Source organism: Suncus etruscus, chromosome 4 (assembly GCF_024139225.1).
Source record: "Suncus etruscus isolate mSunEtr1 chromosome 4, mSunEtr1.pri.cur, whole genome shotgun sequence".
NCBI lineage: Eukaryota > Metazoa > Chordata > Mammalia > Eulipotyphla > Soricidae > Suncus > Suncus etruscus.
Window position 1 is genome coordinate 166574739 of NC_064851.1, and position 27014 is coordinate 166601752.

Consider the following 27014-nt stretch of genomic DNA (forward strand, 5'->3'; position numbering starts at 1 on the left):
GTGTACAAGGAGAGCGCAGGCAGGTGAAGCTCAACACCATGACTGTGGCAGCAGAGAAGGACAGAAAGGGAGGATTTCCAGGCTCAGATGGGAGGAATCTGCACAGTCTGACAGATCCAGGAATTGCTCGGGGAGTGGCTGGAAGAGGGACCTTGAGCTGCAAAGTGGACAACGGCCAGCAAGCCCATGATCCAGCATTGGCATGGTATGTGGCAGTATGGAAGGGGCTCTGCCTGCAGGGGCCGGTGAGCTGGTGAGAGATAGTCTTTGGAAGACAGGCATGTGGCTAGGGTGGTAATAATGAGCCCAGATTTAATAAGTCTGAGGAGGTGAGAGAGAAGCCAGGCCATAGGAGAAGCGGTGCCCACTTAGGACACAAGTGCAGCAGACAGGACAGGAGGTGTGAGGAAGGAGAGGTTCGGGCTGGTGGTGTTCTGTGCCCATCTTATTCTCCTTATAGGAGTTGAGGTCTGCCTAGAAGAGAGAATTTGTGAAGGCCACAATCGCACAGTAGCGGAGGAAGGGAAAAGGTGGGGAAGAAGAGAGAGTGAGAGTGATTGCTAGCAGAGCAAACATAAAGACCGAAGAAAGCCATTAGCAGCTTTGCTCAGTGCTCCTTGAACGCTTCCACAGGGCTCCGTTTGGCTCCCTCAGGAGACCCTGCGTGCTGAAAATTGGAAAGATTTTCAATAACAAGGGCTTTCTAAAGAACTTTCACTTTAACCAGGAAATCATTTAGCCAGAATCCCGTCCCCACAGTCCTTCAGTTAGTCCGTGTAGCACTGAAACATGTCAGGGTGAAAAGAGCAGAAGGCAGCTGAGGAGTCAGGCCTGGAGAAGGCCCCAAAGACCCCGTTCCACATCCAAGCCCAGAAAGGTGACAGCTGGAGCTCTTCAAAGCAAATGCAGGTGTGCAGAACCACCTGTGTAAAGCTCGAAGGGAGAGGAGCCCCAGGCATTGGTGGAATGGAGTGGAACGTGAGGATTTGGTGGTGGTTTTAGGGGGAGCCAGGGAGTTCCAGATACACATATCTTCAGTTGTGCAGTTCAGCAAGTCCCAGTTAAACATAAAGTACTAGTGCTGCAGTTTGAATAAACAATGAAAGGAACACCAGTGGTCAAAACACTGACAATAGGCACAGAGAGATAATATAGGACTAAGGTCCACGTCTTACAGGATGATTCCAGCTCAATGCACAGTTCATCACCCCATGGTTCCCCAAGCGTTGCTTGGTATAGCCCAAGATGCCCCGCAGTGCCTTCACGATAGCCCAGGTAAAGCTGGCATGGCAAGGGCCAACAAAGAGGCAGCACCTCTTTGAACACTTCACTTCCCACCTGGTGGGTTAAGAATCTCCAGGAGGGCACCCAGGCCCCCTGAACACTGCTTGGGAGACTTTAAAACAGGAAAAAAAGAAAAAGAAAAGAAAGAAATTGCCTCCTAAGAATGTGAACGCACAGTTCCAAGACAAGGTATGCGCAGGAGCTGTTGGCAGAGGCCATGAGGAAACCTGATCCTGTGCTTTGTAAATTACAAACTGTTTACACTTGTCATCGCTGTCTGGGTCTCCGCTAATGACATGCTAACAATTGGCTTGTGTGTGTGAGTGTGCTCAGAGCCACTGACTCTGGAGGTGTTGCCACTGGCGTGTGCTGGAGTTGGAGACGGAATAACCCAGCAGCCTGAGCAAGCCAGTGAGTGTGAGAAAGGGGATCCATCTTCCATGTAACGAAGTGCCTTTGCACACATGGGTCTCATGCATGTTTTCATGATCTCCAATGGCCTTTAAGACCACTTGCCTCTGGTCTTCATCCCCCCAGTTGGAAGAGATTGCAGGTGGCATTATTTTGAGCTTCAGCACCATGGCCTTCTGGTCACAATTCTGTGGATCTCGCTTTCTCTCACAGACCCTCGCCTCCCCAATGTCTAGTACCAGGTCCATATGCTGACTCATAGACACTTACTCAGTGCTTGTAAATCTGAGATTCAGGAAATCACTATGATTAGCGGGCAGTCTACGTTGTAATTAATAATGTGGGCTTTGGCAGAATGGGAGAAACTATTCACCCAATACTCATCTGATAAAGGGTTAATCTCTAAGATATGTAAGGCACTGGTAGAGCTAAACCAGAAAAAAATCTAGCCCAATTCAAAACTGGGAAGAAGAGATGAACAGACATTTCCTCAAAGAAGAAAAACAGATGGCCAAAGGCACATGAAATAAAAAAATGTTCCACCTCATTAATCATCAGGGAAATGCAAATCAGAACAGCAGTAAGATATCTGCACATGAGAGAAGAGAAGAGAAGAGAAGAGAAGAGAAGAGAAGAGACTGATCCAGCCCTTTTGGAGAACAATATCGATATTCCTCAAAAAACTAGAAATTGACCTATATGATCCAGCAATAACACTCTTAGGAATATACCTTGGGGCCCAAAAACACAATGCAGAAAAACCCTTTGCACTCCAGATGACCTGCAGCACTATTCACAATAGCCAGGATCTGGAAACAACCCTAGTGTCCAAGATCCGCTGAGTGGATAAAGAAACTGATGAATCTACATAATGGAGAACTACACAACCATTAGGAAAAATGAAGTAATGAAATTTGCTGGACATGGAGAGGATTATGCTCAGCGAATGAGTCAGGGGGAGAGAGACAAGCATAGAATGGTCACTCTCATTTGTGAGATAAAAAAAGATGGTATGGTTATAATATCCAGAGATTATATTCTATTATATATTATGATTATAATTATATTCCATATATTATAATATCCAGAGATATTGGCTTCCTGGAGGGCCAGGAAGCTTACCACAAAGAGCAGGAAGTGCAGTTAGGGCAGAGACAAGAAAGTTGGAAATGATGACTCTGGAGAAGAACTGGGTACTAAAAGGAGATAAAGTGATATATATGGTACTGTCAGTAACAATATTGCAAACCACAGTGTCTAAAGGAAAGAGAGAGAGATGGTGAGAGAGAAAAAAATGCCACAGAGGCAGGTAGGGAAGAGGGTAGGAGGTAAACTGGGGACTTTGGTGAAAAATACACACGAGTGAAAGGAATTCAGTCATGAACAACCTTTTAACTATGGAAAAAATGAGATCACACATAAAAAGAATTAAAAATATACTTTGTACAAAATAAACATAATTTCTATTAAAAAATTGGGGGACTTTGGAACCAACTGGTCCAGGGTTCTAATCCATTTCCAGCACACTGGTGTGATGTGATGCCTTAGGGGAGACTCTCTATAAAATAGGGATAATAACAGCACATCTGTCAAGTGTCATGGAGACCAAATGAATCATTACATATGAAGAGGTAGCGAAAATAATAAACATGCCATAAAAATTTAATTATTGTTTTGGGGGTTTTTTGTTTGTTTGTTTTGGGGCCACATCCTGAGGCGCTCGGGTTACTCCTAGCTCTGCACTCAGAAATCGCTCCTGGCAGGCTCGGGGATGCAGGTCCATCCCGGTCAGCCGTGCGCAAGGCAAACACTATCATTGTGCTATCACGCCGGCCCCTTGATTATTGTTTAGAAAAATACCTAATTCCTCTGGGGCATCAGGAGCTTTTCCAAAGACACCCCTTGTCAAATAGAGGCAAGCAGTGTCTGGGTAGAACTCAAAAAGAAGTTTAAGTAGCCTGCTTCCATCTGGGCCACACTGAATGGTGCTTGGTGGCTGCTCTGTCTCTTCTCAGCGGTTGCTTCTAGCAGAGATTGGGGCTGTCATGTGGTGCTGAGGATGGAACCCAGGTCTCTTGCATAAAGAGCTTATGTCAGCCTCTGGAATGCTCTTTGGCCCTCAAGAGCCCGATTTTACAGGCAAAAGTGTTAAGAAATACAAGTTTCTACCCCTTAAGAGTACAAATGGTTGTAAATGAAATTGCACACATTTTTTTAAACAGCATGAGTATTTTTAATTGAGCTTCTGAAATGTTGCTTCCTTTCTTTAAAAAAAGAGGGGGAGAGGAGAAAAGGAAAATAGCTTACCAGATTCTGCTTCTTTTTGGAAACAACCTCACAAGTGAGATGCCAAATTTCAGTGTTGCTACATTGTGGAACAGCTGAGTTATAATTTTAAAACCTCCCAGAAAACACAGGCTTGTGATGTGAACATGGGAAGGACATTTTTATCTTTCCAGCGGTGTGAACATAAAACCCATAATATTTCTGTGAACTACAAGGACTAGATCGATTTCACATTAAGACCAAGTGTAACGGGCGAAGGTCACTCTGTCTATGACTTTGGAATCTGCGCCAGCCCCCTTCTGGACCAATCCTAATGATGTTCTTGACGATTTTCAGGAGCAATAGTATCATTTCTATGGAACGTAAAGAGTGGTGATTCTCATTCTAAGGTGCTTAAGACATATAGAGCATTTGTTTCAAACAGCCCCACTGACTGTTAGCCAACTTTCAATTAAGAAAACCAAGTGCAGCCCTCAGAGAAAGGGGTCCTCCTTTAGAAGGGACTCGCTTAAATATTGCCAGCTTTGGGGTTCATTCCCCAGCACCACAGTTGGTTTGCCAAGCCCTACCAGGAGTGATCCCTGAGCACCAGGCCCTCACTTCACCCTCACCCCTCATGATAGTCAAAGGACTATCATGGATCTACTTCACCAGGCTTCACATTACCTAGACGCTTTATTCACCCTGCCAGATTTCTTTTTGCGTTTTTCTGCTGTCTTATTATAAGGCCTGCAATTAATAGTGTCCTTCGAGACAGTCTGCAGAGCCGCTCAGAACCTTGGCTTATCATTATGCTCGTTTCACAACTACAATCATTAGTTAATATAACAGAGTGGGCGAAGTCGTTTGTCTTCCTCAGTGTGTTCCGCAGTTAAGAGTGACACAGGGTCAGGCCTTATCTGGAGGAGCAGGGGCTGGCAAAATTAAAGCCACGTGGTGGCAGCCCCTCAGAGGCAGAAAGGACCGCTGTCAGCCCAAATGTAATTAATGAGTCCCAGCAGTGCCTCCCAAGGCTCCTCCCCTGGTTACCTGCACAGCAGGAACCTTTCCTCCTTCCTTTGTGGGCTGCTGGAACCTCTGCAAATGAGCCTCCAATTTTTTTTGCGTATCAACCATTGCAATTTAAGAGAGGCAGTTGCTGCTCTTTGCATCTGAGATGCTTGATACGCTTCTGCCTTGTGTTTTCAGACAGAATGCCAGCAGTCCTGCCAGGGCCCTAGCACCAGCTCATTAGCTGAGTGGATATTGGAGCCTAATCAGTGCCGAGATACACTGACACACAGAAGCGTCTGTCACATGAGGCTCCTTCACCTGAGCTGGCTTTCCTGATAGTCTGCTGCTTCTGTGGTTGCTGCCCCTGTAAAGACAAATGGGTCCTGAGCCAGAGCTGCCTCTGAGGGGCACCTAAGCCTGGAAGATGTGGCCTGCTCTTTTCCTGGGGCCTTTTCAGAAGTCCACAATCTTCTGGGAGAAATCTGCGGGAAGTGGCTAAGCTTGTTAGCCACTAAGGGCTTCAGAGCTTTAAAGCTGGAAAATGAGAAAGTGATCCTGTGTTTAAGACTAGGATCCAGTTGTTAAGCAATGAAATGGGGAAGGGAAAGGAAGTGGTAGAAAGAACAACAGGTACAGTTGTGGATTGGGTGTGTTTCCTTCCTTCCTTCCTTCCTCCTCTTCTTCCTCTTTTCCTTCCTTCCTCCCTTCTTCCCTCCCCCCCCCTCTAGCATTTCTCATCTATCTTTCTTTTTCTTTTGGTTTTTGGGCCACACCGGGTGACGCTCAGGGGTTACTCCTCGCTTGGGGGACCATATGGGACGCCAGGTAATCGAACCATGGTCCGTCCTAGACTAGTGCTGGCAAGGCAGGCACCTTACCTCTAGCGCCACCGCGCTGGCCCCTCTCATCTTTCTTTAATAAAGTTTTTTTTTTTCTTTATGGCATTTAGTCTGAAGTATCATTAAGTATAATAACACTTGGATAGACTTTGGGCCTGTTAGATTAGTTAAGAGCTGTCTGGATGTTAAACTTTAATCTTATCTAATGTTTTGTGGTCCGGGGTTGACTTTTAACTCAGAGTTGTTCCTGATTTTCCTGCTGTTGACTGACTGTCTGAGTCAAATAATTCGGTATTTTAGAATCATTGGCTTGACAAAGAGAATCTAAACATTGTGCTCTCTACCTTTTTTTCATAGCAGCTAGCTAAAACATCGCCTGGTGGAGGCATTATAGGTAAGAATTTATTCTCCAACCTCATTTATACTTTCACCTTTTCTTGGCCTATTGGAGATTAAAAATCACTTACTGAAAGTACTGTAGTGAAACGAACTTCCCTATATAAGGGTGTGGTTGGGGCTGGTGCATGTGGCTACACAAAGACCCATATAGTTTCCTGTTTGGAAGCATTAGCAATAAGTTATTTTATTTAACAAGCACCGATTCTCCATTTGTTTAATTTAGCAATGATCATTTTCTGGCCATGCTTGATTTTCCTTAGCCAGCATTGTGGGGGAGCCAACTTCACCCATTCTTTGGGGGTAGAAATGTTCAACTCTGCTTCATTCGGGTGACACAATGTTTAATACTAAGTTCAACTGTGAGAACTGGACTCTGTTTGAATTGCTCTTTTGCTGGGAGGAGCTGTAAGGAACAATTTAAACTTCATTGTCAGGAGGAGATTAAATAAATACCATCATCTCTTCACACCCAGGGGATTCTGAGCCAGCTCCATCTTTCTCAGTTCTTATTTCATTGTCCATATAATTGAGTAAAATATCTCCTCTAATTCAATATTAAGGTTACAGATCTAGTAAGCCAGAAGTTGGGGACGCAAAATTTACTTTTCTCAAGATAGCCTTTTCTTCCACGTTCTAGACACTGAGGCTGGAGCTTTCAGCCGTAGGATGTCATAGATGCCAGGGGTGCTGCATTACTGTAAGGATAGCAGCATCTTATGCTCTTTTTTTGTTTGTTTGTTTTTGGGTCACACCTGGCCTTGCTCAGGGGTTACTCCTGGCTCTCTGCTCAGAAATAGTTCCTGGCAGGCACAGGGGACCATATGGGACACTGGGATTCGAACCAACCACCTTTGGTCCTGGATCGGCTGCTTGCAAGACAAATGCCACTGTGCTGTCTCTCCGGGCCCAGCATCTTATGCTTTACGTATATTTTAAGAACTTGTATCTGCAAAGAGATGGGCAAAGATTGCCTGTCTGGTGGATAGTCCCACAGCAGAGTACACATGTAGTGTTTCTAACACTAGGCAGCATGAAGACTTGTTTGAGTGTGGGTGGAGAAGGGGAAAGAAAGTCTACTGGTAAAAAAATCTTTAACAGTTGCTTCAAAGCTGTTACAAGAGCTATAATCCATTGTGAGATGAGCTAAATAACTGTATCTGAGCCTTTCTGAAAAAATTTCAGTGTCCACTCTTGCGTCTTTCTCCAAGTACATTTGCATTTGTACTTTATTTTTCAAATGGTTATTGACATACCTGTTTCCCCGTAAATTGTGAATTATCTGAGGAGAGAGACTGTGTATTGGATTATTCAGTATTGATCCTTTTATTTACCTATCCAACATTTATTAGTACTTGCCAGGTCCACTGTCTAATTGTGCATGCTGATGAGTCCACAGATCACATCGATTTGATGGCTGGAAGAGAGCCCTGTTGTGTGAAAGGAAGTAGAGAGGCAGTGGAAGTGATGTTTGAAAAGGGAAGGAGTATATTTCTGACACCTTAGTAAATGCATCACCCTCTGTGTGCCCTTTTCTCCCCCCAAAAGTAACTTATATGTCCACAAATCCTTGGGTGGGCAGCAAACTTCCATCTTCTAGAATGGCACCTCTGTATAAGTACAATGAAAGTGGAAAACTCACGCAGGACACAAAAGCTAAGAGACAAGAAGAGTGGTGGAAATGGAGACCCTTGTCACCCCAATTAGCAAGTTCCTTCAAGGGAACAAGTGATGTACAAATTGACTTTTGACTAAAGTTATAAATGCTGAAACTTGAAGCTTTGAATTGCCATCCCCAAGCTCCAAGAACAGTGAGAGGGTAACAAGAGGCCAATGCTCAGAACACTCCTTCCTGGGCTTCCATGCTACTTAAAACAGTATTGAGAGAAAGCTTCTTTGCACTGCTTTACAGAGGCTCAATCTCTAACCCAAGGCCACTTGGCCTTCAAGGAAGAAGAGGTATGGGACAATTGGTGGAATATAAACACTGTGAAAACTGAACTGAGACTTCTTTTGAGAAATCCTCAGAGCCTAGGACAGACATGGTCCACCACAGAAATCACAACATTATTTTCTGAAGCAACCCAGACTTCAAAGCCCCCCTTACGACGTGGTCAGTTAAACTCCAGAAAAGATAAAACTTCTGTAATCGTTCTTGAGATTGTGGTTCCAACTGGCCAGAGCACTGGCATTCAGTTCGAATTGCTAGCAAACTAACAACAGTATAAGATAAGCAAGATAAGAAGCCTGAAGAGTTCCAGTGATGGCTAACCTTTTTGAGCCCGAGTACCCAAACCACTGCACAATGCCCGGTCCTCCCAATGGCCAGTTGGCCCTGTTGCCAGGTGAGCTGCTAAGCAGATACCGGCACAGTCGCCTCCCACTGTGCCGCATATCTTAATTGCGGACCCCTTCCCGAGTGTCAGCTGCAAGGCCTTTGCGTGCCACCGCTGGCACACATGCCACAGATTCGCCACCGAGGGTAGACAGTTAATGTTACCTTGGTTAACTATGACCCAAAATATTGTTTCCTGTATGAACAGGAGTGTTTTCCTTGTCGTTGACATAATAGCAAAGATGCAGACATCTGATCCCAAAGAATGTTTGCTAAAAATGAAGAAGTAGGGGTTCAGGGGTGGAGGGAAGGAGGGAGGGGGAGAGAGAGAGAGATTATGAGATTATATAGGTAAATATAATCACACACTTCATGTTGGTGGTGAGGAACCTGTAAAAATAAATGGTTATGTTGAAAGACATTTTTAACCTCCTTTGTAGCATTTACTAGTGGAAACGCTGTAATTACTGCTGTGTTTTTGGTGGTGACTATTCATGACTTTGTAAGGTCTGTCAGCTGCCCTCTTGATATTTATGTATTTCTGGCTAGGGAGCCCATGATTCCTCAAAGCTGGTAATGAGGAAAAGAAGACAATACAAATAAAATAACATGAAAAGGAGTATGAACTGGCCATGGCCAGAGAGAAAACCATTTTGTATTCTGTGTTGCTTTAATTGGAAAACAGTTCTTGCATGGGGCCACCTTCTCTTCGACTGAGATAATTAAGCTGACACTGGTGACCGGCTGCTGATGATATATAGTCAGTCACTAACAATGCAGCAATTAGTAATCAAAATTTATATTTCCCAGGTTACCAGGGCACTGTGGCAGAGAAAGGCCCTTTTGATCAAGCTCCGAGATAGGAGTTGTGAGGCTCTGTCACATGGTCTGTGCGCCTTCACATCTGGGGAGGTTAATTGGGTCTGCTTTATTTCAGTCCTTCAGAAGAGAATGTGCACCTATTGTCTGTGTTTACATTAGCAATTTGTGAGCCCCATGCTGGAAAAGAGGTTTCTGCCTGTCTCCTTACAATTTTTTGGTGGGGGGGGTGGGCACACCCAGTGACGATCAGGGATTACTCCTGGCTATGCACTCAAATCACTCCTAGCTTGGGGGACCATTGGGGACACCGGGGGATCGAAGCACAGTCTGTCCTAGTCTAGCTTAGGCAAGGCAGACACCTTACCTCTTGCGCCACTGCTCCAGCCCCATCCCTACAATTTTTTAAATTATATTTTGTTAGTGGTTTGGCAGGAGGGTAGGTGGACACAAAATACACTTAGATATTTTAAAAGCCAGTCCACATTGCTGGCATGAGCACAAGTTTTTGAATTATGATTAATTAGTCCTGGCTGTCACCAAAGGCACTGAAGTAGAAGGAACTGAAGTCATTTGGATACCATTTGTGTTTATATCAGCAGTTCCCAAAGTGTGTTCTCTTGGATCACCTGGCATTCACTAAAATGTCCAGAGCCTTGATCACACACTCATGCCCAGTTGGCCACCTCTGGAAGTGAGATGCGGTAACCTGAACTTGCATAGCTCTGTAGGAGAAGAAGAGAAGGAAAGAGAATACACATGTCTCCTGGGTGTGGGACTTGCCTCTGGTGTTCAAATTGGAGTTGAAATTGAAATTGGAAATTGCCAGGTCTTACCCTGTCAGAGACCTTAAGTCACTGGAAGAGAAGCATCATGGAATTCATCCAGCTTGAAAGCATCTTTTGAAGCTGGAGAGATAGCATGGAGATAGGGCATCTGCCTTGCATGCAGAAGGATGGTGGTTCGAATCCTGGCATCCCATATGATCTCCCGAACCTGCCAGGAGCAATTCCTGAGCATAGAGCCAGGAGGAACCCCTGAGTGCTGCCGGGTATGACTCAGAAACAAAACAACAAAAAAGAAAAAGAAAAGCACCTTCTCAGGACTAGAGAGTTGGAACAGAAATTAAAGTGTACTTGCCTTGCACATGGCCAAAGCTGGTTCCATCTACACATTGGGTCTTTTGAGCCCTGCCAGGAGTATCCCTGATCACATAGACATGAGTAAGCACTGAGCTTTGCCAAGTTTGGCCCCAATCGAGAAGGAGTTATAAAGGGATTTGAAAGAAAGAGGGGAAGCCTAGAACGAAACTACGAAGCGTATTTGCCTGAGCACCTCTGTGGGTTGGAATTGACTCCATTGTGGTCTTTCCGGCCTTTCTGAGTCTGGAACTTTTTAACTGAAGACGAGTCCGAAACAGGTGGCTTGCTGGTTCTGTTAGCCAACTACCATCCTGAGCTTGCTTTTCATCGCATTCATGACAAAGTGGCTGTCTCTGCCACTACAATGCCAGTAAACTTCCTTCTCCTTCCTGTGTCCAAGAGCAACACTGTTGGTGGACTGCAGGGTGAAGGGTAGAAGTGGAGATCCTGAGGGAAAGGATGGGAATTGGCAGTTACCTGCATAGCAAGTTCCATGTTTGCCTCTGGAAGCAACAGATTTTTAAATAAAAGTTTTGTTTTGCTTTAAAAATCGAACACGTGCCGCATGTGTGCAGATGCGCGCGCGCGCGCGCGCACACACACACACACACACACACACACACACACACACAGTTTCCTTTTTCTTCCCATATCTGACTCCATCTTCCTCTCTCAATGGTCTCAAAGACAATCACTGTTACCAATTGTAAAATATTCACCACACTTGAAAAGGAAGTTCAATCAGGTAACATTTTTCCATCCACATTTTTTTTAAAGATCTCTAACTCAGTACACTGATGTTTCAAATTTTTGATTTTGACTTTTACTTTGGTTTTGGGGTCACACTAGGTGATGCTCCCGGCTCTGCACTTAGGAATCAACACTTAAAGAATGTGCAAGGGCTGGAACGATAGCACAGTAGATAGGGCATTTGCCTTGCATGCTGTCAGCCAGGGTTCGATTCCCTGCATACCATATGGTCCCCCCGAGCCTGCCAGGAGTAACCTCTGAGTGAGGAGACATGAGTAACTCCTGAGTGCCACTGGCTGTGGCTTAAAAATAAACAGACAAAAGAAAAAGGTGTCAAGAGACTTGAGTCTAAATCAATGAATGTTTTGCAGAGAGGTATCTTTGGTGGAAAGGATGTAGCCCCCATGAGTCATTTGTGATGAGGATTTAACATTTGGATAGCTCAGATCTTTTTCTTGGTGTTTAAACTATGAATCTAAAGTGATAGCTTTGTTTGAAATTCTCTTCTCAGACTCAGTCCCTCTCTTTTCTGCACCCGTCCCATTTCCCTCTCTCTTAGCTCCTACTAGATCCTTCAACCACTTTTAACTAGGCCCCTCTTGAGACCAAACATCTGGTGGGTGCTCCATGCAGGCCACAGCATTCTCTGTCTCGTATCTCCTCCAAATGGAATGGCTCCAGCACCTCGAGTTCCTTCCCCAAAGAGAAAAAACTTTCCTGGTTGGCAGGCAAAGAGGCACTGTGGAGCTTTCTGCTTATTGTGTGCTGAAAGCTGAGGGGAGGTCCATGGCATAGCTGACACCATGTCTTGTCTGCAGGGGTTGAGGAGCAGCCAGACTGTAGCACAGAGGCCTTCGGATGAGGGTCCCCTGCACCCACCCTCCCCACAACCTCTCCCGCTCTAACGACATCTGTGTGTCATCTCTCCAGCTGGCTGCCCCAGCTGTTCTGGTGTCAGGAAAAAGTTATGAGTCACTGGGAAGGGATTTATGGTCGGAGTGCAGTTAAATCATCTCTTGGGTCTGGATGTCATTGGCAATTGGGCCTTAGCAGCCAGCCAGCGGATGACAGGGTCCCCCCAGGAAGGCCACACACCAGAGCCGAAGACCTTGCCTAAGCCTGGCTAGGCTGAGTGGAGGAGATGCGATAGCCGTGGTGCGTGCTTCCACTGCCAAAGGCCTGTGAGGTTCTGTGCATCTCTCTCCTTGCCAGCCCCGAACTAGCAAGAAGGGAAGCAGAATATATAAACACTCTGGCTGGAGATCTCTTTAGCTCACTGGGGGGGGGGGGTGTTCTCCCCCACATCAGGTAGATGGATCCAGTAGGATCTTGCTGTACCATCTGTGTGATTTCTTGATCTGAGATGTTTGTTCTTCCTTCTATGTGAGAGGAAGGACTTTCTGTGAGCCCAAGAACCATAGAAAGCAGGGTTTCCTCACTGTCTAGTCTAGCCCCATCCTGTGTCTGAATTCCCAGAGCACCACTTCATCCACCCCGACATTCATCTGGCCTCCTGCACCCTTGAGTATAGTATGTATACCTGCCTGTGTCTGTTACAAGGATCACTAGAAACTTCCCCTTTACTGAGAGGAAGAAATCATCTCCTAGTTTCTGCCCGCTGTTTCTTTCCTCTTTCCAACCCCCTAGGACTAGGAAGGTGGGATTGAAGCCAGGGCCTTGACCTGGGTGCAAGGCAAATGCCCCAGTCCCGGCCCCATCCTCCCTCTGTCCTGGCCACTGATCTGAATTCTTCTCTCCCTTTTAACTGATTTCCAGGATTTCTCTTTAGAAAATTCTAAATCTCTCTCTGTGTGTGTCTATCTGTCTCTGTCTGCAATTTCTTATTTTGTTGGGCAGTGAAAACAATATCTTGATGGCCATGTACACACTTAAACTTTTTTCACGTCCCCTGTTCTGACTGGGAGCTCCCCAAATCCCAAGCCATCGTGATGTACAAAATTGCAGTTCCTTTGGAACAGAACTTATTGCCTTTGAGAGAGGGAGGAGGAGGCATCTGACTCCTAGACATTCAGGATCCCGCCCAGCAACAGTGCAACAGCGCCTTGCTTCCTCTGCAGCGATGCTTCTGGAGGTGACCCAGCCTCCTGTTCCCTCCCAGAACCGCTGCCAGGGGTTGACTAGTGCATAGATCGGCTAGGATGCCTCTGCCTGCATCCCACTTCAGAGTAACTTTTCTTACTCTTGGCTTTCTTACTCTTGGGAGTATTAAGACTGTTACATGAACGGGAAGAAGATTGCTCCCTGAGCAGAAAATTATTCTGCCTTAGTCTTTCAGTTAGTTATTTGCAGGAAAATAGAGAATCTCCCTTGAAAGTATCGAGGGCTTGTGTACCCCAGCAGCATTTTATTCCGTCCCACTGTGCAGACTTTTAGGATCCTGAATACTGACAGCCAGCAAGTCCCAGGTGCTTTCCAGTAAACTAGGATGAGTGGCTTTCAGAGCCATTGCCCGGGCCTCCTTTTGCTGCCAAAAAAAGGCAAGCAGGTTTCTTCTGTCTTAGGGTGTCTGGCTCTGTCCAGGCACATGGTCTCTCTCTCCCTCTCTCTCTCTCTCCCTCTCCCTCTCCCTCTCTCTCTCTCTCACCCTCTTTCTCTTTCTCTCCCTCCCTCCCTCTACCTCTTTCCCTCCTTACCTCTTCATTCCTTCCCTCCATTCCCACTCTTCAGCATTTGGATTTGTCCTCTGCCTTTCACAATCAACATTTATTGGATAATTTCCACTTTTCTTCCTGATTGTGGTCTCTGTCCCTGCAATTTTAATTACAGGGCTGGTCTGCTCTTTGATTAATTAAGAGGACTGTAAGTCATTTATTTATTTATTTTAGAGGCAGGAGCTAATCTGTGATATTCCATGCACTATTTTTCCCTCCAGATAATTTGGGCTGCTGTGGTTAGCCTCAGGTCCAGGCTATCGGCTACTGACCATTTGCTTCTATTTTTCATCTCAGGGTTAGAGTTGATTACTACTAGGTTCAATATCCGTTGTCCATTTTGTGAGAAGGAAAATAAGGGGAGACCCACATTTTCTTCCTCCTTCTCCCATGAGTCGGACAGGACAACTGTCATCTTTCCCCACTGCTTTGAAACCCAAATTCTTCCTACTGCTAAGTCTTTGGCTTCGTGACAATGAACTCTGAAAAGACACTTGTGGATATCTGCCCATTAGAGGAGCATACAGAGTGCCATGCAGAGGGCAGATGTGCCTGCCGAACCATTCCCAATGAACTCGGGAACTGGAAAAAGCTTTTTCCAGGGCCTGTCCATGGGGGAGTGAAAGATTCCAGGCTGCAGACACAATGGAGCTGCCTTTGGAAAAACCATCATCAGCCGCATGCAAAAAGCCTGTGAGGTCTGGCCGCAGCGATGGTGGGAGGAAGGGGAGCAGATGCCAGTGTTGACTGTTCAGTCCAGATAGGAGAAAAATTGAAGCTCACCCAGGCGGGGGTGGGGGTGTGTGTTTGTGTCTGTGTGTTCATCGCATTGGATTAGGTAGGTGTCTAGTAAAACCTTTATGGTCCTTCTACTAAGATTTTCTTGCGTGAGTGAGTAAAAGTGTGGGTGTGGGTGTGGGTGTAAGAGAGAGACAGACAGACAGACAGACAGACAGACTCATCTGAGCCTTGTACACTTTGTGGAATCTGTCTTGCTCTTTCCCTTTTAGCCTTTTTGTTTGGTTTTTGGACCTTATCTGGTGACACTCGGGTTACTCCTGGCTCTGCGCTCAGAAATTGCTCCTGTCTTGGGACCATAGGGGATGCTGGAGGATCGAACCGAGGTCTGTCCTGGGTCAGCTGCCTGCAAGGCAAACGCCCTACTGTTACGTTACTGCTCTAGCCCAGAGACCAACTTTACTGACATCAGCTAATCTGCTGTGTATACAGAGATTCCATTGACGATACTCACTGGTCAGCAATCTCATATCAAGTCTTGGAGCATATCCTAAAATGCTATCAAGTGTCTGTAATTAGGAGCTTCTAGTCAAAGACAGCTTGACTTTTTGGCTTTTGGGGGTTTTAAAAACACCTCTGGATGCATGGGAAAAGGCAGGACCACAGTGAAGGCAAGCTGGCAGGGAACAATCAAGAACCTGGTGTCCCAAAATTAAGTTCAAAGAATTATATTTCCCCATCTGTCTTGAGACTGTCTTATTTACCAGAAAATAAGACAGCATACAAATTTTGTAGGTGGGTGATGCTGCGATGGGTGATGCCATCAGCTAGGACTGTTAGTCGGAGCCTGAGAGCGCTGTAGAGAGGCCTTGCAAGTTGCTGGTATGCCTGGAGCCGAGTCTAAAGTTGGCTCCCAGGCCAGAGCACATGCCTGCAGCTGTCTGAGCTTGAGCGAGCCCGGGCCCAGGGAAGAGCTGGAGGTGAAACTGGGGCTCAGAGATGGTGCTTTCTCCTAAGCACGCTGAGAGCAAATGGAAAAGAAATCATCACAGACACTCGGCCTGCCACAGGGCAGCTCCCTTAAACTCACATCAGCCCAGGATCTGGACAACAGCTTCTGGAAATCTCAAGTCCCGGCGTCTCGAGTTTTTCCTCTTTCACTCTGTTCTGCAAGATGCCTTTCTAAGGACTGGAAAAAGGGCCTTCATTGAGATACGTTATTGTTTTGCCCCTGTGCTTCGTACTGAACTAAGTCACAAATATGCCTCTCATCATCAGCCTGACCTGTGATCAAGTAGCCAGTATTCTGATAGAGCTTCAGCGTTCCACCTCCTCATTCCACCATTTTCACCCACTTCCTTTATCATATTCTGAAAGGGGAAAAGTCATCTGATGTGATTTTTGTTTCTTTGGGGGCCACACTCAGTGATGCTCAGGGGTTACTCCTGGCTCTGTGCTCAGAAATTACTCCTGGCTCTGGGGACTGTATGGGATGCCGGGGATCAAACTGAGCTCTGTCCTGGGTCAGCCACGTGCAAGGTAACCACCCTACCGTTGTGCCATTGCTCCGGCCCCCTGATGTGCTTTTTATTTTCCAGACCCATAGCTCATCATGGGATGAACTGGGTGAACAACGATCCATTACTTGTTTCAGACTTGGTATCTGAAATGTCTTAAGCAAAGCATGCAGATGTTCCAGTTTGAGTGAGAGAAAGAAAGCTTCCTCGATGTAAATAATCCTTTTTTGTTGTTGTTGTTTTTTGTTTTTCGGGCCACACCCGTTTGATGCTCAAGGGTTACTCCTGGCTAAGCGCTCAGAAATTGCCCCTGGCTTGGGGGGGGACACCATATGGGACGCCGGGGCATCGAACCGCGGTCCTTTCCTTGGCTAGCGCTTGAAAGGCAGACACCTTACCTCTAGCGCCACAGGCTCGCAGGCCCTGTAAATAGTCCATTTTAACACCCCAGTCTTCCACACCTCTACGCAACTTTCTCTGCTTTCTCCAGGGTGAGGCCCGAAACCTCCCTTTTGCAATGCCTCCTATTCAGGCAGCATCCTTCCAGGGAGAATGTTGACTTCTTCTTTAAAAGCCATTGTTTTTGTTGAGACCTAGGGATAGAAGCCTATTTGACTTGGGGTTGTTGGTTTTGTTTTTGTTTTTTTCCATGCCAGTTCATATCAGTAGTGACCACCAATTTGGACTCCCAGCTCAGCACAGGGAATCGGTAAGATAGACATAATACACATTGGGCAGTGGGGGTGGGGTCGGGTAGAGACAAAGCCTGACTCCTTTCTAAGCTGCTGCTTATGTTGTCACTTTTGAGTTCTGCCACCGCTGGCAAGTGACTTTCTTTTCCAGGGCTTGGGTCTTCTGACTAGTACAATAAAAAGGAATATTTGTGTGCATGTATGTATATATGCATATACATTATATATTTTATACATGTGAGGTCAGCAATGCTATTGAAGATTGAAAGGACATAAGGACAGTAGAAAGTTGGGGCATAATATAGGTTTACCCTTGCTAGGACAGTGGCAACTTTTTGAAATCAAGAGCTTCCCCCATATTTTCAGGCCCTGCTAAGAATCTCCTTACAGAACCCGAGTGAATCACGTGGGGGATATCTGACAGGACATGCGGGTGAGATATATGTCAAAGAGTGGCATGCCACTTAGAAGACAAAAACAAGAATTCATCATTGGGGCCGGAGAGATAGCATGGAGGATAGCATGACCTTTCATGCAGAAGGTCATCGGTTCAAATCCCGGCGTCCCATATGGTCCCCCGTGCATGCCAGGAGCAATTTCTGAGCACGGAGCCAGGAAAAACCCCTGAGCACTGCCGGGTGTGACCCAAAAACCACAAAAAAAAAAAAAAAAAAGAATTCATCATCACTTGAAACACAACCTCCCACCTGACCTTCCAGAATCATGGATTTGCCACCAACCTTCATTTTTCCAAAAAGCTTTTCTCTCTCTCTCGCTTTTCCATGCTTGAAAGGACTTTTGGGCTCACCACTTTTTTTCTGCTCCTTTGTGATGGTGGCTTCAGTTCTAAAAGGGAATGCCAGTCATACACAGCCAATATTTATTATCAGACTCCACAGCATGCCATCATTCCTCGCCAAAATGTATCCATGATGTTTCCTTTCTCTCTGAATTGGTGCTTTTATGTCTCTGTTCATGGCTAAGAGGAGAATGGACCAGATGCTTTAAGAAGAGGCTAAAACTCTTTTCCAGTTTTGCTCAAATCTTTGGTCTTTTTTTTTTAATTTATTTTTATTTTTTTTAATTTTATTTATTTATTTGTTTATTTGAATCTTAGGTCTTAATGCAAATATTAGTCACAGGTGGCTACTATGGTTTCTCAAGATTATGTAAAGCCTTTACCCCAGATCTATGGGCCCCTGCTGCTTGTGATTTTATGTAGGGAAAAGTCCTGTGAGCAACCTCACCCTCTTCTTCCACCATTCGATCCATAGGGCCAGGTGTGAGGGCCACACTTGTACTTGATGCTTAAACAAGTGGTGCTTGTTTGAGGTCGAATCAAAATGGATCAAAGACCTAGATATCAGACCTGAAACTATAAGGGGTATGGAGAAGAAAACATAGGCAAAACACGTCATGACATTGCAAGTAAAGGCACCTTCAAGGAGGAAATGCCACTGTCCAATCAAGTGGAAACAGATAAATAAATGGGATTACATCAAACTGAGAAGCTTCTGCACTTCAAAAGAAATAGTGACTAGGGCAAAAAGGTCACCCACAGAATGGGAGAAACTATTCACTCAATACCCAAATACCCATCAGAAAAGGGGCTACTATCTTTTTCTTTTCTTTTTCTTCGTGTGTGTGTGTGTGTGTGTGTGTGTGTGTGTGTGTGTGTGTGTGTTTTGGTTCACACCTGGCAGCACTCAGGGGCTACTCCTGGTTCTATGCTCAGACATTGCTCCAGCAGGCTCTGTGAACCATATGGGATACCAGGATTTGAACCACTGTCGCAAAGACCCTACGGCTATGCTAATGCTTCGGCCCCAGGGGCTAATATCTAAGCTATACAAGGTACTGACAGAACTTAACAAGAAAAAAACATTTAACCCTATCAAAAAATGGGGAGAAGAAATGAACAGACGTTTTCCCAAAGAAGAAATACAGATGGTCAAAAGGCACATGAAAGTTGCTCTACATCAGGGAGATGCAAATCAAAATAACAAGATATTACTTCACTCCACAGAGACTGGCACACATAAAGAATAAGAATAACCACTGCTGGCATGAATGTGGGAAGAAAGGAACTCTCTCATTCACAGCTAGTGGGAATGCTGTCTAGTTCAGCCTTTCTGGAAAACAATATGGGTATTCCTTAAAAACAAAAAACTGGACATTGAGCTTCCATTGATCCAGTGATGCCATTCCTAGGGATATATCCAGGATCACAAAAAACACAATACAATAATGCCCTCTGCACTCCTGTGCTCATAGTACCACTATTTACAATAGCCAAAATCTGGAAACAACCCAGATGTCTGACAACAGATGAGTGCTAAAGAAACTGTGATACATCTACACAATGGAATACTCTGCAGCTGTTAGGAAAAGTGAAGTCACATAATTTGCCTATACGTGGATGGATATGGAAACTATTATGTTGGGTGAAATAAGTCAGAGGGAGAGAAATAATACTCATCTGTGGGATTTAAGAAAAATAAAAGACAGTATAGTAATAATACCCAGAGACAATAGAGTTGAGGGCCTGAAGTTCAGTCAGTGATTTGAAACTTACCACAAGAGTGGTAAGTACAGTTAGAGAAATAATTCCACTTACAACAACCATGACCATGATAGGGATACATAATGTCTGTCTTGAAGTCAGGCAGGAGATAGGGAAGGAGGGAAATGGGGGACATCAGTGGTGGGAAAGTTGTACTAATGAAGGGGTGGATATTTCATGGCTGAAACCCAATTATGAGTAAGTTTGTAACCATGCTGCTTAAATAAAGAAATTACTTTCATCAAAAATAAATTAATAAACCTGTGTTCAGCCTTCATATAGAGCCAATTCAATTCAGATTTTTATTTGTTAATTCCTTGGGGGCATGGGGTGCTCATGGCAGTACTTAGGGCACCTGATGGCTCTGCTCAAATTGAGGGCTCCTCCATACAAAACATGTTGCTTGGAGCTGGAATGATAGCATGGAGGTAGGGCATTTGCCTTGCATGCAGAAGGACAGTGGTTCGAATTTCGGCACCCCATATGGTTCCCCGAGCCTGCCAGGAGTGATTTCAGAGTGTAGAGCCAGGATAACCCTTGAGCGCAGCCGAGAGTGACACAAAAACAAAACAAAACATGTTGCAGCAATTTGAGCCTTTTTTCAGATCCTCCCCCATTTTTGAGATGGTAACTTTATAAAGTCAAAGGACAAGACCAGAAAACCAGATACATATTAAAGTGATGACTTTAATTGTTTTAATTTTTATTAGTTTATTTTTTTATTTGGGGGCTACACCCCACAGCAGAACTCAGGGTTTACTCCTGGCTCTGCACTCTGTACTCGGGAATCTTATGGGTTGCTGGGGATCAAACCCAAAGAGTTGTGTGAAAGGCCAGTGTCTACTATCTCTCTAGTCTCTACTTTTATACTTTAGAGTGCAGTCTTCACTTATTTTCCCTCTGCATAACATCCAGTACAACTCCACAGAGGATCATGGGATAGTGACAGCCTTCTCTGGGTCAGATTAGGAGGATTTATGGGCAGGGGTCAAATCATAGGAGGAAAAGATCCGTCTAATGTACTGAGCTTCTTCCAGCCCCCAAAAGAGCTCAGCACATTGATGGTATTACCTGGTTTTGCCCCCTCACAGCCAGTGGAATGAATACCTTGATGCAGGTGCAGGATGACTAGGGAAAAGGTAAAGAGCAGGCTGCTTCAGGCTCCTGGGGAGAACAGCCCTGGGCTCCTTGGGGGCCTAGAGCTATTCCTACCTCGCCTAAGTAAGTGCCTGGTTCATCCCCAGAGCTCAGCCATGTTGCTCAACCAGATCTCCCCCGAGTCTCTATCCCAGAGGAAGGTGTGAAGGGCCTGGACCCCATGTGGTCTCAACTCATTCCTTTCTTCTTCACTCCACATCTCCCGAAGATGGACCAGCGACCAGCGGTTAGCTCAGGACTCCCACTGACATCACATCTCCACTGTTCCCCTGCATGGGGGTGCCCAGACCTGCACCCTCAGAATCCTAGAGTGGGCCATCCAGAGCTCCTTTTTTTTTAACTGGAGTCAGGAACTGTCCTCATACACATAGCAGCACTCATTTCTTCCTTTTCTGAAGCACTTTTCAGACTCCTCAGAAAATGTGTTGCTTTTCAGGATTCTTGAAACAAGGTCGTGAATGTTTTTTTCCCGAGGGCTGTGTGTGTGGAATTATGGGGGCTACTGCCCTCTTCTCTTCACTTCTTATTCCAGGGTCCACCAAATTGTGCAGAGCCCAGCGTAGGCCTCTTCCCTGATGGGTTCTTTGTCTCATAACCAGACTCTGAACTAGTCTCAGCATCCAACCAGCCAAGTGTGAGGAGGGCGGGCATCTGTGTCTGCCTTGCTGCCATTGGAGGAGAGCAGCTGGCGGGGACTGGACAAGTGTCCACAGCCCGGCCAGTGCTCCTTACCAAGTCACTTAGAAGGCAAGCGATGATGAGCCAGGGGACCTCTTAGGCAAACCATGTATTTTACCCCATGGGGTCATCTCCCCAACCCCAATGTGGGAAGCTCTCATTAAAATTTGAAAATTACTAAATAACCTCTTTAAGTTCAGTAGCCCAGACAGCTTCAGATCGTGAGGCTCAGTGGACAGGTGTTTCGTTTTGTTTGTTTGTTTGTTTTTTGGTATTTGTTTGTCCTAAGCTGGCGGTAGGTCTTTGCAAAACTCCTGGCCCAGGTTTTTCAGGACAAAGAATGACCATGTGCAGGCACTGGAATCTCTCTACCCAGGCAGCTTTTTAGTGAGAAAATGTGTTGTCTATAGATTTTCGAGGTTTAGAGCCCAAAATTAAGTGGGAAGGAATAATTCATCAGAAACTTAACTAAAGAGTAAAGTGCTCAATGTGGACTGGCTAGGATTTATTTGTAGTACCAGAATACTTTCACCTATGAGATGTCCACGTTTACATCGTGATGATGCAATGGTAGAAAGACACAAAATAAATATTTTTCCTGGCATGGAGCCCTACTGTAAACCTGGATACATTTAAATAACCCACTTCAGCCACGTTCTTGGCTCTGCCTAAGAACTAATATAAATTACTGAATTGTGTAATAGATTTCTTCTCAGGATATTCCTACCAGTTTTGGGGCTTAGGAATGTTACCTCTCACCCGGGGAATCTTAAGATAGAAAATCATAAAACTGGGAGGTAGAATAAAAATGACAGGATTTGGTTGTGTGAGCTTACAGGGTATTTGTACAAAGAGAAATAAAGTGGGAAGATAATGCTTCAGTTGTCTTGTTAAGAAAAACTCATCGTTACAAAATATGTGCATATTCCCAAAGACTCCTATCAGAAGAATAATCAACCTCCATTGATGCACAGGTAAAAGTTCTGTGGCTATACATTGTATAGACACTCTAACCCTACCTTGAGGTTTTCAGACTGCTGCCATACTTTTTCCCTTCCCCAAGAGCCCTCAAAATGGTCTCCCTTAAGCTTCATTCCACATTTTTTTTCATTGATTTCTCCTCTTCTGTAGGTCTCCTCCTAATAGGACTTTCCTTAGCTTCTTCTCCTTTGGTTCTCCAGGTTTGTCGTGGGCTCAGTGGTGGACTCTGAGCATGAGTGGGGTGTCCGGGTGGCTCCCAGCACTAGCAGGCCCCCAAAGCATCCCATCACCAGACCCCAGTGCTGAACATCTAGCATACTTGGCCTTAACTGAGTATCAGTATCCCAAATGGGAGTGACTTCAGGGGCCCCCCTCCCACTGCACTATTTTGGAGGAACCCCCACTCCTAAAGAAAAAAATAGAAGAGAGAGAATTTTCAGGAAATGAATGAAAAGATTGTGCTTTTAACCTATATGTAAGTGCTCTGTCTACATATCTGGTAATCTGCCCTTATGAAAGGGCAGTCACTGAAAGTCTCATTTTAATCTACACATCTGAGATGGAGATAAGAAATGGTTAGACTTTCTCTTAGCCTTTTTCCCTGTTTGGGAAATTAATTAATAAGCATTTTTCAATTGAAGAAATGATTAAGACCCAGCTGTGTCTGCAAAATTATAAGTTTCAATGCAACACTTGGGACTTGTGAAGGCTTTATTTTTTTGGCATGAAGAAGAGAGACTTAGGTACCTAATATTAAGTGGCATTCAGAAAAGTGTAAGTTAGCAGTCTGTTTGCCAAATTAACTTTCAAAGACATCTAAGTTACTAAGTTTGACTTCTATGCAGAAATCTCAAATGATTGATGGACTACTGTAACATAGCTTTGTTAAAAAATACTCTTTGGCAGGCAACTTCAAAGGTCTTAATACTCTGGAAAGATAAAAGATATCCCATTTCACATTAATTTCTCTGAAAGATTAACACATTTAAAATGTTTCTGAGAGTTACACGTATTTACTATACTATGATTCCTTTTTCATCGAATTCAGTAGTCACACATGGTTGCTCCTACTTAGAGGATTTGGGAAATTTTTTTTAAATGTAAACAGCATCTTGAAAATATATACACTTGGGCAGAAGCATCTATCTGGTGTTATTCATGCACTTTGTTTTCACCATTAGATAGTCTCTGAGACCGAAACTGAGAAGTGATTCCATTTAAATCAACAATCCTGTCTCAGAGTGTGGTTTCAGGACCTCATCCCACCCTTGTGATCCTCAAGTCGCAAAGGGTTCGATTCTTTGATTTCAATTACAGTCTTTTTTTATGTCTAAGATGCATAAGCTAGGTGGGAAATCTCAACCAAGATCAAACCGATTATGAGAATTAGTGAGCTGGATGGGGCCTGAATAGGGTGTGTTTGTCTATGTATGTGGCATGTATGTCTGTGTTTGAGATGAAGGGCACAGTGGAATTTCATAAATCAGACTATTTATAGAGGGCATGCGTACTTGTATGTGTACACAACAAAACGCAAACTTAGTACAGTAAGTTAGGACCTCCTAATTTTTCAGGGTTGATAATTATGCCCGATATTTGAAAGATGCTGGATTGGTCTAGGAGGGCATGTTGGGATTGCAAATACATCATGGTTGGCCAAGCAGGTGTGCAGGATGGTGTCTATTAGCTTTTCCCCAAATGTGCAATACGAGCCCTCTCTGACACAGAGGGATGTTGTAACAATGTGGGGAGGACATAACAGCTGTTGGGATATACAAACTTTTTGTTTCTTTTCTTATAAAAGGTAGATTTCCAGGAGAGGGTCTAAGTGTTGTTGTTGGTTTTTTTTTTTTTTTTTTTTTCTTGAGAAGTGGGAAGTAAGTCAAATAAGTTTGGAAACCTCTGATCTACATGCTCTACATCTGCTTAGAAGAAATGTATTTCCCTTAAAGGCTGCTCTCGGGTTACTCCTGGCTCTGCGTTCAGAAATTGCTCCTGGCAGGCTCGTGGGACCATATGGGATGCCGGGAATCAAAACGACGTTTGTCTTGTGTTGGCTGCGTACAAGGCAAACGTCCTACTGCTGTGCTATCGCTCCAGCCCTCAACACTGAGTTTCTTAATTGTGAAGCGGCCTGAAGAGATATCTGAGCAATGGAGTTGAGATTTCATGTCTGTGTTTGAGAGCAGCCAGCAGAAGGAGCTCAGGTGTGCTGTGAGAGCACACAGGGAAAATAGTGAGAGGTTCTTTATGTGAAATACGGACAAGAGATCACCACCCTGGGAAAGATAGATAAAAGATCACCACCCCAGAGTCCCTTTATCTTTCAAGGTCATTTCACAGCATTGACTGAAGTTGGCATGCAGAAAGTAATTAATGATGATGCTAATAGTAATAATATCAACAAGAAAACAACGATATGATAATAATAAGCTTTCTTTGCGCTTGGCAGGGTGAAGTAGAGAAATAAAGTCTCCCCGCTGAACTACTATGAGGTCAGAAGCCTTGCTGCTCTATTTCACACTGCTACACTGTGCTGGGGCTGGCTTCCCAGAAGATTCTGAGCCAATCAGTATTTCGCATGGCAACTGTGAGTACACGCACGCTCCAGCTCCTGTTCTCCCTCTGTGGCCCTTCGGCCCACCTTTGCCAGCATGTCAAAAGCATTACACTGTTAATACAGCAGGAATGTTAAGTCCCTTTGACTTGTGTAGAAGTCATGGGTGGATAATTCAAGGCCAGTCAAATGGTTGGGAAGTGTTCTGTCATTTCATTCAAAAGGATCCGGTGGACACACGTTCTGAGCACTGGAAATAGCCCTCCATTCCTGCATTAAAGCCTCTGGTCCGACAGGAGTCTTTGTGCCCGGTGATCTAGCTCTGAGATGATTAGGTCTGATTTCACCTCAGAGCCATTACCACTCTCCCTTGGATGGTGCCCCTGTTGCCATTATTATCTGAAAGGTTTCCAAGACAGAAAGGTCAAATAAGAAGTCTGTTCTGAAGTACTGCTTAGACAGACATTTAGGCATACAAATTCTATCACTGTTATGCATGACAGCATGTTTGTGAATTCACAGTGTTCCTCTCTTAACTGTGTTTGTTAACTCTCTTTGGTGTTCGACTTCACCATCAAGAGTAGCAGGAGTAGAAAACAAGAAGGTTAAGAATTGAGGGACTGGTAGGCAGGGTGCTTACCTTGACACGGCAACCCAGGCTCAACCCCTGGCATCCCATATGGTCTGCCTAAGTGATTCCCGAGTGCATAGCCAAGGATAATCCCTGAGCATCATTAAGTGTGACCCAAAAACGGGAAATAAAAGAATAAATAAATTTAAGAAATCAGTTGAATCTTCAAAAGAGTGAAGTCCAGGCCAAGTTAACTGGAGCTACCAATGTCTACTCCTCCAAAACCACTCCCTTTAAAAGTGAAAATATTTTATTTCAATAATAGTGAGAGCACTCACACCGTCCCAACTCTATTTCTCCCAGTAAATTGTCCTCAAATGAGCACTGCTTGAGCTATACGAAAGGTGTTTTAATGTTCTGTTGTCATAATGATGAAATCCATCAATGCCCAGCAGAAGTTCTAGGGAAAGTTCTAGGGAAATGATCTTACTTTTCATGAAGGTGAGGTGACACATATTTACCTATGAAAGAATGGAAGTCAAGGACCAAACTGGACCACTCTTTTTCTTGAAGAGCCTTGGAATGTCCAGGGACATGGACTGCTCTGCTGAAGATGGGAGTTCTGTGTTTGGTGCCCTGGAGAGAAGGGCATTCAGTCCAAATGTTCTGCTGAAAACCATACTTCAAGAGGCACTTGAGCTTTTGCTAGCAGAGGGATGTGAAATTTTTTTAGCGAACTCCTGGTGAATGGGCCGATGAAATGTCAGAACAGAGGAGGGAAGAGCCCATGCCAAAGCTGACCGTGAAACACTGGAGTTCTCATGGGATCCCCAGGAGCCTAAAGCTGTCAATGATTGTTCAAGTCCTTCTTCACCCGCTCCGGAAAACAACTGCCTTTTTTTAAGGAACTCATCTCTCTCTCTCTCTCTCTTCTTTGGCTTCTTTGGAAGATTGCCAGAACTCTGGAACGGAGAGGCTGGAAAGCAGAGAGACTTTTTTCCTGAGATATAGGTATCTTGAAAGGTCAGATAGTCAGATATTATTACAAATTGCCCATCTCGGCCTAACAGAACTGTGGAGAGGAGAGAGACTGCTGATTGACTCCCAAGGTCAGGGAAAATTCCAGATCAACTGACTGGCTATACTCCATTTGACCCTGTCCTGTCACTCCCCCCACTTGTGGAAGATTAGCCAATAGTTCAACTCAACAGTGAACTTCCCACAGTTCCTAGAATGCCAACCACCCTCACGGGGCTGCCTTCAATAGTGGATTATTCCGACTGGACGCCTGTGGAGACTGTATTTTTCTTCTGGCTCCAGGATGAGGGCCTTCGCCTGCAAACCACATTGCCTTTGTGGAGATTGATGGAAAGGCTGCTTTGAAATAGTTTTGTCCCGAGACAAGATCTTTGGCAGGCTGCCCCTTGGGCTTAGCACTCGACAAAGATGAAAAGAGAACTGTGGAAGAAAAGAGCACCTTCATGGAAAGGGTTCCCTTGCAAGTTTAACCCCTGAAGGAAAGTCGGAACGGGGGACACTCAGAAAACTAAGACCCACTTATTCTTCTCTGGAAATGTAGTCATAACTGTGTCGTCCTGCAGGAGTTCCTCCCACCCTAGCATTTGGTGAAAT

General features: G+C 44.9%; 1 protein-coding gene across 1 annotated transcript in view; it reads left to right on the forward strand.

Annotated features, from left to right (window-relative positions):
* The window catches only part of SEMA6A (semaphorin 6A), a 98825-nt gene that overhangs the window by 40773 nt on the left and 31038 nt on the right, over positions 1–27014 (forward strand). The window contains exon 2 of the mRNA XM_049771453.1: positions 24707–24844. Within this exon, the coding sequence (XP_049627410.1) occupies positions 24745–24844 (100 nt within the window). The 5' untranslated portion in view covers positions 24707–24744. The remainder of the gene's footprint in view (positions 1–24706; positions 24845–27014) is intronic.